The sequence below is a fragment of the Lynx rufus genome, unplaced genomic scaffold (assembly GCF_022079265.1).
Source record: "Lynx rufus isolate CCGP_SWC_20201006 ecotype Redwood Valley unplaced genomic scaffold, mLynRuf1.p SCAF_15, whole genome shotgun sequence".
NCBI lineage: Eukaryota > Metazoa > Chordata > Mammalia > Carnivora > Felidae > Lynx > Lynx rufus.
The window spans coordinates 13,431,399-13,445,873 of record NW_025814829.1 but is presented as its reverse complement, the minus strand read 5'-3'; the positions used below and the strand labels follow the sequence as shown (position 1 = coordinate 13,445,873).

Genomic DNA, 14,475 nt, shown 5'->3' with positions numbered 1-14,475 from the left:
ATTTACTGCTTCCTCTTAATTTTTGAAAATAAAAAACTTGATCAGTGCGATTTTTATTTGAATACCACTTTTTAAATATGAACTCATGTTTTTTTTTGCCTTGTTTTTAATATTTTGTTGTTTTTTGTTCTTCATAAAATATACCCTCACATGTTTCAGAACATGCTGTGCATTGACATTGTAATTTCCTTAGTTGGCCTCTTAGATACTTAGTTAGAAATAGTAAATTCAAGATAATTTTGTCATTTCCTCACAATCCAGAGGGTGACACTGGCAAATTCACTTCTCAGTTTAATAATTCTTTCTTTCATTGGACCTCATGATTTCCCTTCCTTAGTAACACCTATAAATACAGCTGTTTACTTCAGTAGTAACTTCCAAGTAACTTCAAGAGAACCCTACCCAATACTTTTGAAATTGGCACTCTATATCATAAAGGCATCTCTCACACAAGGACAAATATGGTTATTAATCCGAATCAAATAAAGGAACCAATACAGGCCATTTGGTAATAATTTAAAATTTACAAATGTGCATTTACCTGCTTTTATGACAAACTAGGTGAACGAAGTATTTTTTTTAAGTGAACATTGAGTCTAATGGCCACTTGTCCTAAGAATCTTTGGAAGCATACACCTTGCCTTAATGTATTGACACTACTTTTCCCTCTGCTTTTTAACTCTTAAAGGTGATTTCTCAAAGGTGACTTCAGTGGAAATGTTGGATATCATAGTTTGGTTATTGTTCATCTCTTTAAAAAGACCTTATAATTATGATTTCAAGAGATTCCCCCAAATTAATATAAATTTGGACAGGATTGATTCTCTCATTATCCCAGTGCTAATGAACTTTCTTTCAGAAAAACCCACTTTCAAACAGAAGTGGGAGCATGTACCCAAATTAGAGAAGTAGAAGACACAGAAATAATTAAAACATAATACTAACATTTTTAGGTAGTTCTCCTACACACAATTTAAGAGAATCTTTCCATTTTTCTCTGTGTTAAGATTATGAAATATCACAACCATGAAACATCTTCAACACACTTGGTAAAGAAAAGAATAAAAACAGTGGTTCTGGCTAATTAAATATTGGAGAACTGTAGAATTTTAGAGACCTTAAATGCCAGGTCAATTATATGCTACTTTCTTTTTTAAGTTTGTTTGTTTGTTTGTTTGCTTGTTTGTTTAGAGAGCACATACTTCTGCACAGGGGAGGGGCAGAGATAGAGGGGGAGAGACAGAATCCTAAGCAGGCTCCACGCTGTCAGTGCAAAGCCTGACATGGGGCTCAGTTCCACAAACCAAGAGATCATGACCTGAGCCAAAATCAAGAGTCGACTGCTTAACTGAGCCACCCGGGTGCTCTCCTATACTACTTTCTTACAAACTCATGTGCTGGAACATAAAGAGTTGGCTTAATTTTATGGTATATAATTACACAGTTTCATATTAGTATTAAATGTACCTTGAAGCACTCCTAAGCTCCTCCCAACTTCCTAGGCACTATTCTAGGTCTTTATGTAAGAAAATATGACTTTTTTATAGTGTAGTGATGATTAAATGTTTCTTATTTAAATGTATTAGATCAACAGAATGAAAATACGTGTTTAACTGGGGAGCCTGGCTGGTTCAATAGAAAGAACGTGTGACTTTTGATTCTGGGGTCGTGAGTTCGAGCCCTATGTTGGGTGTAGAGATTTCTTAAAATAAATAAAATTTAAAAAAATATGTATTAACAAAGATAAATATTTATTAGTAATAATGGGATTATACTATACCATTACACATAGTAAGAATCCTCAGTTTATGAATATAAATGAAATGTATTAATTTTAAGAAAAGTGGTATAGTTCTTACAGAAGAAACAATATAATTAAAAGTTATGTATTGAATCATTTGACAGTGTTACATTTATACAAGTAATTGATGGCGATCTAGAAACTCTCAACTTATATTCCAAAATCTATTATATGATATTATTCTTCATTGTGAAAAATACTTTTTTAAATGTCTTTACTTATCAGATTTCCTATGTTGTTTACAAAAGAGGGCATTGTTTAATAATGACAGCGGAGAACTCACATCATTGGGGCAACTCGTATAGTATGTGGGCATTGTCTTTCTAATTGTATAGTGTGTATGACTGAGAATCTGATGACCTAGGTCAGTCATATTGCATCACTGTTTGAGATACTTTATAGTTGTAAAATTATTGTTCTATACCTTTCACGTATAAATAGTGTATGATTAAATTGTGAATTATAGAGTCATAACTAGAAAGCAAATTAAAAATATCAATCACCCTATCCAAACACCAGAGAAATATGGTAACTATTATAATTAAAATATTTTATTTAATACTGTGCATTTTGATCACTTTCTAAAGAGATTTTCCTGACTAAAAACTGTCGCAATCAAAATGTTTTCATTAGTCAGATTTATATATTGCATAGTTCTAGGTGGCATAAATAATGATATTGGAAAAGATTGGTGAAGGTTGGAAAGTACAATTGAATTCAAATATTTGTAGAATATTTTGTGTAACATATAGACATTGCATTCACTGCTCTGTGTGAAGTCCTCTATACTCTCCCATACCAGGATTGCACCTCTGGGTACTTTATTTTTGAATGCTTCTAATATTAATGTATGTGATTTCATAGTTAACATATAATCTGCATTTGTCTGTTTCTGTGTGTATATGAATTTTGCAGATATGCCTGTTTATCTGAAGAATAAGACACAGATGCACATTTACATGTTTTTAAGGTCCTAGAACTAGTTTCATTATAATTCTGCTTAAATAATGAGAGAAGTTTGTCCATAATAGAATAATGGGAAAAAAATCTGAGAAAACACACACACCTCCCCTTCCATCCATCACCCCTGTACATCCATCCATCCATCCATCCATCCATCTATATATAGAAATAGATAGATGATAGACACACACACATATATATATATATAAACACAGTAATTTATTTATGTATTCTTAAGTGCACGATTTTATTCCATTTAGTCTCTATATTATGAAAATAACTACCTGAATATCTTTGATCCATTTCTTAAAGATTATTCTAAAACAACTAAAATAAACAATAAAATACACCTAACATTAAAATTTATAACATAATGTATGGAATAATTAAACATATCAACATTTCCCTTGAAAGTGACCATTGTTATAAACACTTAAGCAGAAAAGAAGTATTCGTCAAAACTTCTGATCGTGGCTGTATGACACTGTCATGACCAAGTTTGTTATGACTCAGTGACTGATTTTCCAATAAATGCAAAAGGACACAAAGTCTGCAGGGCACACAGCTTTGGAAAAGAAAAAAGAAATCATTTTGTTTTACTTATTATTTACTTTTGCTATCATCTGTTTCAAACAATGATATTAGATTGAAAAAAAACAAAAGAATTTGCCACCTCAGCACCTTAATTGCTAGAACAGAATCTTCTAGGGGCTAACTAATTGCCTGTGTATTTTGTCTAGGTGTTGAGGGAAAGCTAAGAGAATGAAGGCTCTAAATCCCCAGTGGAAGCATGATATGGCGGAGCAGAGCTGGTGCTGAATTGTTCTCTCTGATGGCTCTATGGGAGTGGATAGCCTTGAGTCTTCATTGCTGGGTTTTAGCGGTTGCTGCTGTTTCGGATCAGCATGCCACAAGCCCCTTCGACTGGCTCCTCTCTGATAAGGGACCCTTCCATCGCTCACAGGAATACACAGATTTTGTGGACAGAAGCCGGCAGGGATTTAGCACGAGATACAAGATATACAGGTATGAAGCAAAGGGAAAGCAATTATAGAGGTATCTTCCTTGAAGGTTGTGTATGACTAAGTTTCTCTAAGGGAAAGTTTCAGATGGGAAAGGGTAATTCTCAGAAGGGTTATTATTTACTATTCACAATAGTACTGTTTGCTGGTTATTTAAAAGTATTTCTTGTACATGCAATACATATATATTGTGTATTCCAATATATATAAATTTCAATTAACTTTGAAGCTGAGTTTATCATTTTAAATAGCCAAATTTTTAAGTGAATTTTCTTGAGATTCCTTTCTACCTCATACCATGCTATGTTACCTTTTTTAGCTTAAGTAGAAATGGTATCTTCTAGTTGCTGAGAAGTTGAGTCTCCTGATCCTTTTTTCCCTTAAAGGTAATTGTACATTCAGAAGCTGGAGAAAATGGCAATGGGCTAAAAAGAAGTAGCAGATAAATGTGACATGATAGCAAAGGCCAAGAAAAAGGAAGGGATGGAGATATATGGCCTTTTCTTTTACCCTTGTTATATATTTGAATATAAATAAGTTACACAAAAGGAGTCATATATTAAATCCAACACACTGCCTGCTTCCCCCAAAACCAGTGAATCCATTAAGTAGAGGAGTGTACAAATGATTGCCTGAATGGATTAGATTGTATTGATCTTTGCCATAAAGAATGTTTTATGTAAGGTTATCAGTTTGGTTTGTTTCTTCATGATTGAAATTTACAATTCCCAGCAGCTGGTTTAGCATTTATGCAGAAGCAAAATTTAATATTGTATTTTTGTGTCTGATTCTATGTAGATACTATTATATAAATATTTTATTTTATGTTGTATGTGCACCAGAGGGCACTGTGCTTCTGGTCTGTATGTAGTCTATTATACATCACTGCGAGAAATTTATAAATCCTATCAGTAATGCATATTTACAGAACAGACTGAAGGTACTGAACAAGTTTCATGAAATCACACTGTTCCCTGTGTTTGGATGCACGTGCGTGCACATGCTTTTGTTTAATAAGAAATCCCTTAGTCCAGGCAGCCAGGGCACATTCACAAGTCTGCAAAAAGACTTATTCTATTTTAAAAAAATGACATGATAAGTATTAAAGATTTTCTTTCTGAAATGCAGCAGGAAACAGTCAATATAATAAAATTCCAGCTTTATTCTTTTTACATGTGTTTGTTGGTTTAGCCAGATTTCCTTTACAAATTGTGTGAAGCTACTTGAACTTAAGATTGTAAGAATGTCTAATATTTCAGCATTCTGCACGAGGATTTTTAACAGTCTGTCAAACCAACTAACCCAGAGCATGTCTCCATGATCTATTGGCATCTGTATTGGGAGGTCTGAGGTGTTGACTAGTGTGTGATTGTTTGGCTCAGCTTATTGGTTGATCAGCTGTGAGTTGGAAACATGGCCTGACATGTCTTTAGAGGTTCTAAGTTCAATGAAAGAGACACTATTTGGATCACCACAGTGAAAGGTAATGAAAAACAGTGCCTTGGGATGTGTTTGCAAGGCTCATATATACCCTTTTATCTTCATGGAACTGTATTCTTAAAGACCTCCTTTAGCCCTATGCTCCTCATCCTTCCTATGTCTTTATCTGTGTGGCTTGAATAAACATGTATGGGAATTGTTTATTTATTAACAGTGGAATACAGTGTCCCTTTCCCCCAGCCCAGACAAGGCTATAACTTCTTATGTTACCTTTGAAACCTTGCCTAATGATAATTCGTTGATGGTTGATATGTAGTGAACAGTGTAATATATTTATAAGGATTCCTTTTGTTTTGGAACAGTGAGATATTTCATTTATCCAATTAGTATTTATCTAAATTTCAGATAATTCTATCCACCTGTGCATCTAATGTAATGGATCTGCACTGTTCCTTGTGAAGTTAAGCTTGTTTTTGAGATATTAGAGAATCTCAAATAGAAGGATTAGAATGACTTTTTGTTATTGTTGTTTTTACTTTAAAAAGTATTTGTCTTAAAGGCTAATGATTAGAGACTTTGTCTTTTATAAACATTTGTCTTGAAATACAGAATTTAAGGCACATACGTGGAAAATTAACATTTCTTATATTAAGCACTAGATTAATCATTCTAAAAAGACCAATTTCAAAGAATGATCAGCCAAATTTTACTATGTTTATTATTACTGTCATAAGCTCCTTCATGCAGGGTATTGCACTGATATAGTTTCTGCAAGGTATTAATTCTAAATGTAAAACATATTAACCTATTAAAAGAATTAGGTCAGATCTTTTTCAGTTATCTTCATTTTATATCCTTCTCCAGCAGCATACTTTTCTTTTCACCTCAAAAATAAAACAGCAAGATCATAACCATTAAACATTACTAAGATCACAGTCAAGGCTTAAAGAAGAAAAAAGTGCCATGATTTTTTTTGACAAAATACATTTTTGTCAATTAATGAGGCCCATATTTGTATTTTTAAATTAAAGTGTATTATAAAGAAATTTTAGATTTTTGCTCTGGAATAACACAATCAATTTAAAATGGTTATTTTATCAGTAGATCGTTGAATTGGAGGATATAGAATTAACTTGCTAACACTTAACTTATCTGGTTAACGTTAATAGTTGGGTGTTTAGCCATCTTTCCCTCTTAGTTGAAGATTGATAATAGAACCTAAGCATAGGCATTTTAAGTATCCTCAGTTTTAGAAAAAGGATTATGCTTGGAGAAATTTTGTGTGCTACAAGGCATAGAATAGGAGCACACTTGATGCCTTAATCAGTTGGAGCCTTGTGATTGGTTACTATGCTCTAGAAACGCCCATAAGCAGTAAGCCACCAGCAAATGCATAATTTCTTTCAGTCCTGGAGATCCTTCCTTCCCTCCTTCCTTCCCTCCTTCCTTCCTTTGTTTCTTTTTTTCTCAAGAGAGTGAAAGTGCAAGTGGGATAGGGGGAGAGGAAGAAGAGAGATAATTTTTTTAATGTTTATTTATTTTGCGAAAGAGCAAACATGAGTGGGGGAAGGGCAGAGAGAGAAAGGGAGAGAGAGGATCTTAAGCAGGCTCCACACCCAGTACGGAGCCCTACACAGGGCTCAATCTCCCCACCAGATCATGACCTGGGCTGAAATCAAGAGTGCAACGCTTAATCGACTGAGCCACCCAGGTGCCCCTTTTATTCTTTTAATACATTATAAGAGTTCCAGACAAGGGACTCACTTTTAGCAACTCAAACTTAGAATTATCTTGAATCACAGCTATAAGTTCTATGGTCATAGGAAGGTGAATTTTATTTCCATAAAAGAGACATTTCGCATATGTAGATCTTCAGATATGGTGATACAAAACAAAAACCTATAAAATCCTTTCTTTGCTTTACCAAGCTTCTACCATTCTTTGTTTAAGCATATGTGCAGGTAACATTAAGGAAAATAATGTTGCTTTTTCTTAAAATCTTCCAAGATAATATAAAGATATGACATATTACCACAACTTAGTTTACTTCTTCAAAGCAGTCTTTCAAAACAAAATTTGAATGAGAATAGGAAACAATTGAAATAAATGTTAAATGTTTCATATTCTCTGAAAAAAATGTACTTAAAAAATGGTGTGCAAAGGAGAAGATAGTCTAGAAAATAAACAAATGTATGGACATTTTATATATGATAGGGGTATATGAAATTGTATATGGGAAAGGGTGAGCTTTTGAGTAAATGGTGTGCAATTTGAGTATCCATATGAGGTAAGCAGAAATCACATTCCTTCCTCTTCTGATATATACAAATCCACTTTAAATGGAATAAAGATCTATATAGGAAAGGCAAAATTGTTAACTTTTTAGAAGAAAACAGAGGAAAATACTTTCATGATGTTGGGGTTTGTAAGGGTTTCTTCACCAGGCATTAAACATTGCACATCAACAAATATTGATCAATTCAGGTATATTGACACACACACATATATATATATATATATATATATATATATATATATATACATAAGTACACACACACACACACACACACACACACACTAACAGGAATCTGGCCACTGGTAGCAGCATGGATGAATCTCCAAAACAGAATATTAAGTGAAAGAAACTAACACAGGAAAAATTTGCACACAGCATGATTCTGTTATATGAAATTCACAAAACTAAATTGTATTGTTTGGAGATGCACACCTGAAGATAGTGGGCAAACTTAAAGAAAAGCAAGGAAATTACTAAAACAAAAATCAATATAACAGTTATTTCTATGAGGATGTAAGAAGGATGGAATTTTTAGGGCAGAATATGAAGGATTTTTAAGGTAATGACAACACTCAATTCCTTAAAGTGGATGGTTGTTGCACTGGTGTTCTTTAGATTCTAAATATTTGTTTTAGGGGTGCCTGGGTGACTGAGTCAGTTAAGTGTCTGACTTTGGCTCAGGTCATGATCTCATGGTTTGTGAGTTCAAGCCCCACATCAGGCTCTGTGCTGACAGCTCAGATCCTGGAGCCAGTTTCAGATTCTTTGTCTCCCTTTCTCTGCCCCTCTCCTGCTTGCACCCTGTCTGTCTCTCTCAAAAATAAATAAATAATAAAAATGGAAAGAAAGAAAGAAAGAAAGAAAGATTTTAGACTTTTAATATAGCATTTTATATTTCACAATATAAAAAATTTTAATAGTAGTATTGTGTCAGCTTTGAATTGAAAGATTGAAGTCTTCAAATTAAGTAGATTAATTCTTCCTTTTGAATCACCCCCAAATTCAATATTTACTATTAAAGCTTATTAAGCTCTTATAAATTCTATAGAAATGTTTAATGATATGAGCAATATATGCTCCATTATAGTTTAGTATCTATACATGCATTGATATGCAAAAATAAAATTTTTCTTGTTGATTTTTGTTTACAAAAACCTTCCATAATTTTTATATGTGAGTTTTACTATAGCCTTTCATTGATGGGATTATTACATAAATTTCAAAAAGCCAACATATAGATATTTTAAACAATATGTCTATAAACAACAAACATTAAAAGAACTTATATTTCTAATTCAAATTAATGACTATTTTATCACAATTAAAAAAAACCAAAAGCCCCCATAGATGACTAAATCTTTCTGCTGTTCAAAACTCAACTCCATTGCACCACTCTTGTCTTTGTGTTCATGCGTATTAGTTTTGCTCAGTAAATATATCCTTCTATCTAATATACATTCTCTGTTGCCAGAGGCCTAAGAAAATTGTGTTAGACTGTTGCATTTAAGGTTCCCAATATATCAGGCCTCCCCATCTCAACAACCTTATGTATTACCTCCATCCCTGACTTGGGCTTGGGCAGCCACATTGCCTCAGTGAATGGACATCAGCAAATATGATGCAGGGAGTATCTTATGAAGTGCTGGTGCACTGGGCTTGCCCTGAATCTTACCTGCAACTACTCTGTGAAGACGTTCAGTCTAGACCAGTAGAAGAGCTGAGGACACATGGAGCAGCTGTTGCTGCTCTCTGGACCTGATAGCCATCATATGAGTGACCCTAGGCATACCAGGAGAACCTTCTAGCTGGGCTCAGCCAATATTGTTTATTCATTCACAGAATCATTAACAGCAACAGCAAAGTCTTGTTTTAGGCCTCTAAGTTTACAGAAGGTTTCCACGTATTATATGTAACTGATAAAAGTATTCTTCATCAGGAATACAGATTGGACAGGTATTTATTAATGGTGTCATAAGTAATATGAAATGGTAAAGATAACATTTATCATAAAGAGCTTCTTTATTTAAGGATGCATACATTTTTTAAATAGAAACTAAGGGGGTTTGGGCTTAAAATCTCTCCTAGCCAAACAGCAATTCCTACACAATCACTTTAAATTTCCTACTAAAATACTATGAATCTATGAAAGGGAGTGGATTTTGGAGGAGAATGAAAACTCATAAGAACACAGGATTTGAGATTGATACACATTGTATTGGACTATGAAAGGCATTTCAATAGTCATAAGAATAAGTGATTAGCAAACATACTTAAATGCTTAAGACAGATTAAGCCAAATAGTCTTGACACAGGTGATACCTTAAATACAGTTGGGAACTACATCATTATCACTACCTACTCAGAAGCCTGGATTTGGCACCTAGGTAAAACTATGCAGCCCTCTCTCAACTGCAAGACTCTGTTTTGTGATATAACCAAGTATACATAATTGATTTCTCTCTTTATTTTTTTTTCAAGTTTTTATTTAAATTCCAGTTAGTTAACATACAATGTAGTATTAGTTTTAGGTGTAGAATTTAGTGATTCAACCATTACATGATTTCTCTCTTTCTTACCATGCTTGGAGATGGTAGTTCCTAAGAATAATACTATAGGTAGAGAGTTGCCAGTTGAGTAGGACCCATACAATATGTGGGGCATACGTACACTAAAAAAAAATTAATTGTTTATTTAAACTATAATTTGATTGCTTGTCATGTATTTTATCTGTTCTATCTGGTAACTCTATGAGGGGAAGTGATTACTGACTTTGATGATGTTGTATCAATGACAAGGACTCTCAGAAGTAAATTAGGAGTAAGAAAAGAATATAATCAATAGAGTTTCTCATGGACTTTTTTTGTTCACCCTGTCAGAGAAATTAATGTCAGGGTAACTACTGCATTCGATGAAGATAGCCACACACTGACAGTTAAGCCCAAACCTCTACACATCTTCAGCAAACCAAAGAGCATGTGGGGAAAAAAAGTGACTCAAACACTGTCTCTTAGCAAAATCTTTGTATTGATAGAGCTCTCCATTCCACATCATGTAAATAAAATAAGACAATAATAGCACCTTTGGGTTTGCAGTATACAACAGAGTGCCTATCACATTGTAGTGCTCACAGACCATGTAAAGCATGCTTACAGAAGGAGGCAAGGAACAAATAAAAAAAAATGAAAAAATTACCATAAAAACTCAGTGGGAGAGGGGCACCTGAGTGTCTCAGTTGGCTAAGCTCTGACTCTTGATTTTTGGCTCAGGTCATGATTTCACAATTCTGTTACTTAAAATCTAAAATGCTCTAGCTAAACATGAATTAATTATATAATAGTGGAATTAAAAAAGTGTTGTGTCAGGGTGCCTGGGTGGCTCAGTCAGTTAAGGGTCCATCTCTTGATTTCGGCTCAGGTCTTGATCTCATGTTTCATGAGATCAAGCTCCAAGTCAGGCTCTGTGCTGACAGCGTGGAGCCTGTTTGGGATTCTCTCTCTCTCTCTCTCTCTCTCTCTCTTTCTCTCTGTGCCCCTCTCTTGCTTGCATTCTCTCTCCAGCTCAAATAAATAAACTTAAAAGAAAAAAACTCAGTAGAAGAGATGGCCTCTGTGATCCTCCTCAATACACACATATACAGGCATTACAAACATGTACACCTTGTCTTCTCAGTAGGTTGTAAGAAACTGTGAAGTCTACCAAACAGAAGAGACGGTAAGGAAAATATGATCTGAAAATAAAAGAGAATTGGGTAAAATAATGTATAATAATTGGGTAATAATGCAAATAAATGCAGCAATAAGAATAAAATCTACATTAAAAACCATTACACACAGTAAGTGTAAAAATTGCAAGCATGCTTATGAAATTGTATGGAAGTGTTAAAGTATAATTCTTGGAGGATATAATATTTAACGTGACAAGCAGTGATTAAATACCTGTGTTGATAAGTTCATTTGATAGAAATAAATACCTAGAAGAAAAGTCTTGTTATAGACTGAATGAAATCTTAAAGACTATTTTAAGAATAAAAATTTATATTTATTTAAATTCTGAAAGTAGAAACTTGAAAGAATAAGTTTAAGTGTTATTGCAAACCTTAAGGGTAACAACTAGTGAATACAAAAAGTATATTTATATTAAAATCTATTGCTACATACAAAAACAAACATATAAAATGTCAAAAAAGAAGATAGTAAAGTAACTTGAGACAAGGTGACTGCAGAAACACCAAACAGAAGGTTAATGTAATGAATGTATATATTTCAAGATCTAAGCATAATTATTGTATTTTGATTAAAACATTTATTTGAATATGGGACTCATAGCAAAGTTACCCAAAACAAAATTATACCTAACATAAAAGGTCACAAAAGGTAAAAAGATGATCAATTAATTATCTTATTATTCATATAATACTATCTAATGAAAGGTATATTATACTAGATCTTCTAAAGGGAGTTAAAAAAAACAGATGTCATGAAATTTTAATCTACCGTTCTTATTGATGGATGAAATAGATCACACCAAAAAAAGCAGTGTAGGAGTAGGAAAAAGCAGGTAACTTGAGTATTGAATTTAGCATAATTGTATCACAATAAAATTGTATATGCTAAACATGTAATATACTTCTTAAACATATACATGGGGAATTTATAATATTTAATTTATAAGTTTATGTTTATGTGTGTATATATTTATTTTAGTCCACACAAAAGTTTTCAGCACAATGTATCCCTACATTTTAGAGCTTTTGAAATCTTACCATATAACTTTAAAACTAGTTACTTTCCATATTAATTTAAGATCTTAATTCAACTATTTGCTCATCAAATTGAAAATTGAGATTTAATGGTGTTAAATATGATTTTATTTTAAAATATATTTAATATGATGAGAAATTATTTCATACTTTTAAAAATGCCAAGTTAAAAAAAACAAACAAGAGGATTGCTGGAGGGGAGGCGGGCAGGGAGATGGGCTAAAAATGGGTGTTGGGTATTAAGGAGGCCATTTGTAATGAGCACTGGGAATCAATGTAAGTAATGAATCACTAATTCTATGTGTGAAACTAGTATTACACTATATGTAAACTAGAATTTAAATAAAACTGGAAGCATTAAAACAAACAAACTCAAAAACTCAAAAACAGTAAATGGATCTCAAATGACTTCTCTATGATTTTACTTTTTAAAAATACAAACATGCAGAGCATAAAGACTACAAGTAAATGTATCTCAATGTTTGCTTTATCTCTCCTTGGAAAGTTTTGTACATTTTTCTTATATTTTCTATAATAAGTATGTGTAAATCTGTGATCAGCAAGATACTTAATATCATTTAAAATATTAAGATGAGACATACTTGAAAAACAACTTCCAAATAATTAACAGTGAAATTATTAGTATTAATTAGGATTATTTAAATAAAAGTTTAAAAAAGGTTTAAAAAAGAGTGTACTCTCTGAGTCTTCACACCTATTTTCAAAATAATTATGATAAAACAACTTTATGTCACAAAGAACTATAAAATGGGTCAACACTGGTTTATGGAACATAAAGTGTAGACAAGGAAAAAGAAAGAGATGGAACTAAATATTTTATTTTCATTATGTGATTGTACTTTCACATGTGACTTTATTTAATCCCCAAACAACCCTAATATAAGAATTCCTGTTCTACAGATTAACAAACAAGAACATAAAGCTATTGTCCTTTTGTTGACTCCTAGTATTCCCAAATATCTCTTTCATTCCACTTATGCCATTGCACTAAAATCAATGTTGACTCCCTGAACTATGAATGCCTTGAAGGTAGGAATTCTCCATCTTGCTACTTTATTTCTCCATTATTATTATTATATCTATTTATTTATTTTGAAAGAGTGAGAGAGCAAGTAGGGAGGGACAGAGAGAGAGAAGGCGAGAGAGAGAGAGACCCAAACAGGCTCCGCACCGTCAGCACAGAGCCCAACATGGGGCTCGAACTCATGAACGGTGAGATCATGACCTGAGCTGAAATCAGGAGTCAGATGCTTAACTGAGCCACCCAGGCACCTCTTATTATATTCTGTATATTATTCTCTTTCTATATTTCTATCCATCTTTATATTCCTTGAGCAAGCCAGCTGCTCTCCCATTAAAGGCATCAGCTTTACATTTGGGGCTGCCTGATTTCAAAGCCAATGCTCATGCCATTGAAAAGATCCCCTCTTGACTGTGAGTAAGGAGACATGAATTGTTTTCTGTCTTTGCCACTAACCAACTGTGCTACCACAAATTTATAAATTAATTTCTCACATCTCAGTAGCATTTTTGTAAAATTAAGAGTGCACTAGACCTCTAAAGATTCTTTGAATTATAAAATTCAGTGCCTGTAATCCCAAAAGTGAGCAGAAAAATATCAGAACAAATAGATAAGCATTAAATAAAAAATCAACTGTGGTTAATTATTCTATCTGTATTATTCTGTATTTTGCAAAAGTCACTTATAAACACTTCTAGAAACATAATATCTAAAAATATTTCATATAATTCTGTGTTTATGCAAACTTAAACATCAGTTTTGTAATAATTTCCCCTCTACCCACCACTCCGATTATTTTCTACTTCTTTATGTTCTTTTGAAGAGGCTATAGTGGAAGGAAGCTATTTTTCCCAATTGGTTGACTTTCTACAAATCATTCCATTTGTCTGGTACACTTTACAGTGCAGTGATAAATTAGGGAGAGTATTCTAGATAGTGATTTTGTACATGAATGCCATAAATTATTTGATAATTGATATTTATTCAACAACTCTATTTAGTTATATCTCTAATTTTAAGAGTAAACCATATAATAAATTAACAATTTTATTAGTAAAGTCTAATTCACAATTGAATGCACATATGAATTCATACTTTGTGTGCTTTAGCTGACATCTGGAAACTTTTAGTAAGGAATAAAATAGAAATATT

At 32.9% G+C, this 14,475-nt stretch overlaps 1 protein-coding gene across 2 annotated transcripts in view; it reads left to right on the top strand.

Moving 5' to 3' along the window:
- Nucleotides 1-3,554: 3,554 nt before the first annotated feature.
- BRINP3 (BMP/retinoic acid inducible neural specific 3) overlaps nt 3,555-14,475 on the top strand; it is a 383,884-nt gene continuing 372,963 nt past the window's right edge. The window contains exon 1 of one of the 2 annotated variants that reach the window (XM_047077231.1): nt 3,555-3,790. In XM_047077231.1, the coding sequence (XP_046933187.1) occupies nt 3,555-3,790 (236 nt within the window). The remainder of the gene's footprint in view (nt 3,791-14,475) is intronic. The other variant, XM_047077232.1, reaches the window with a different exon arrangement.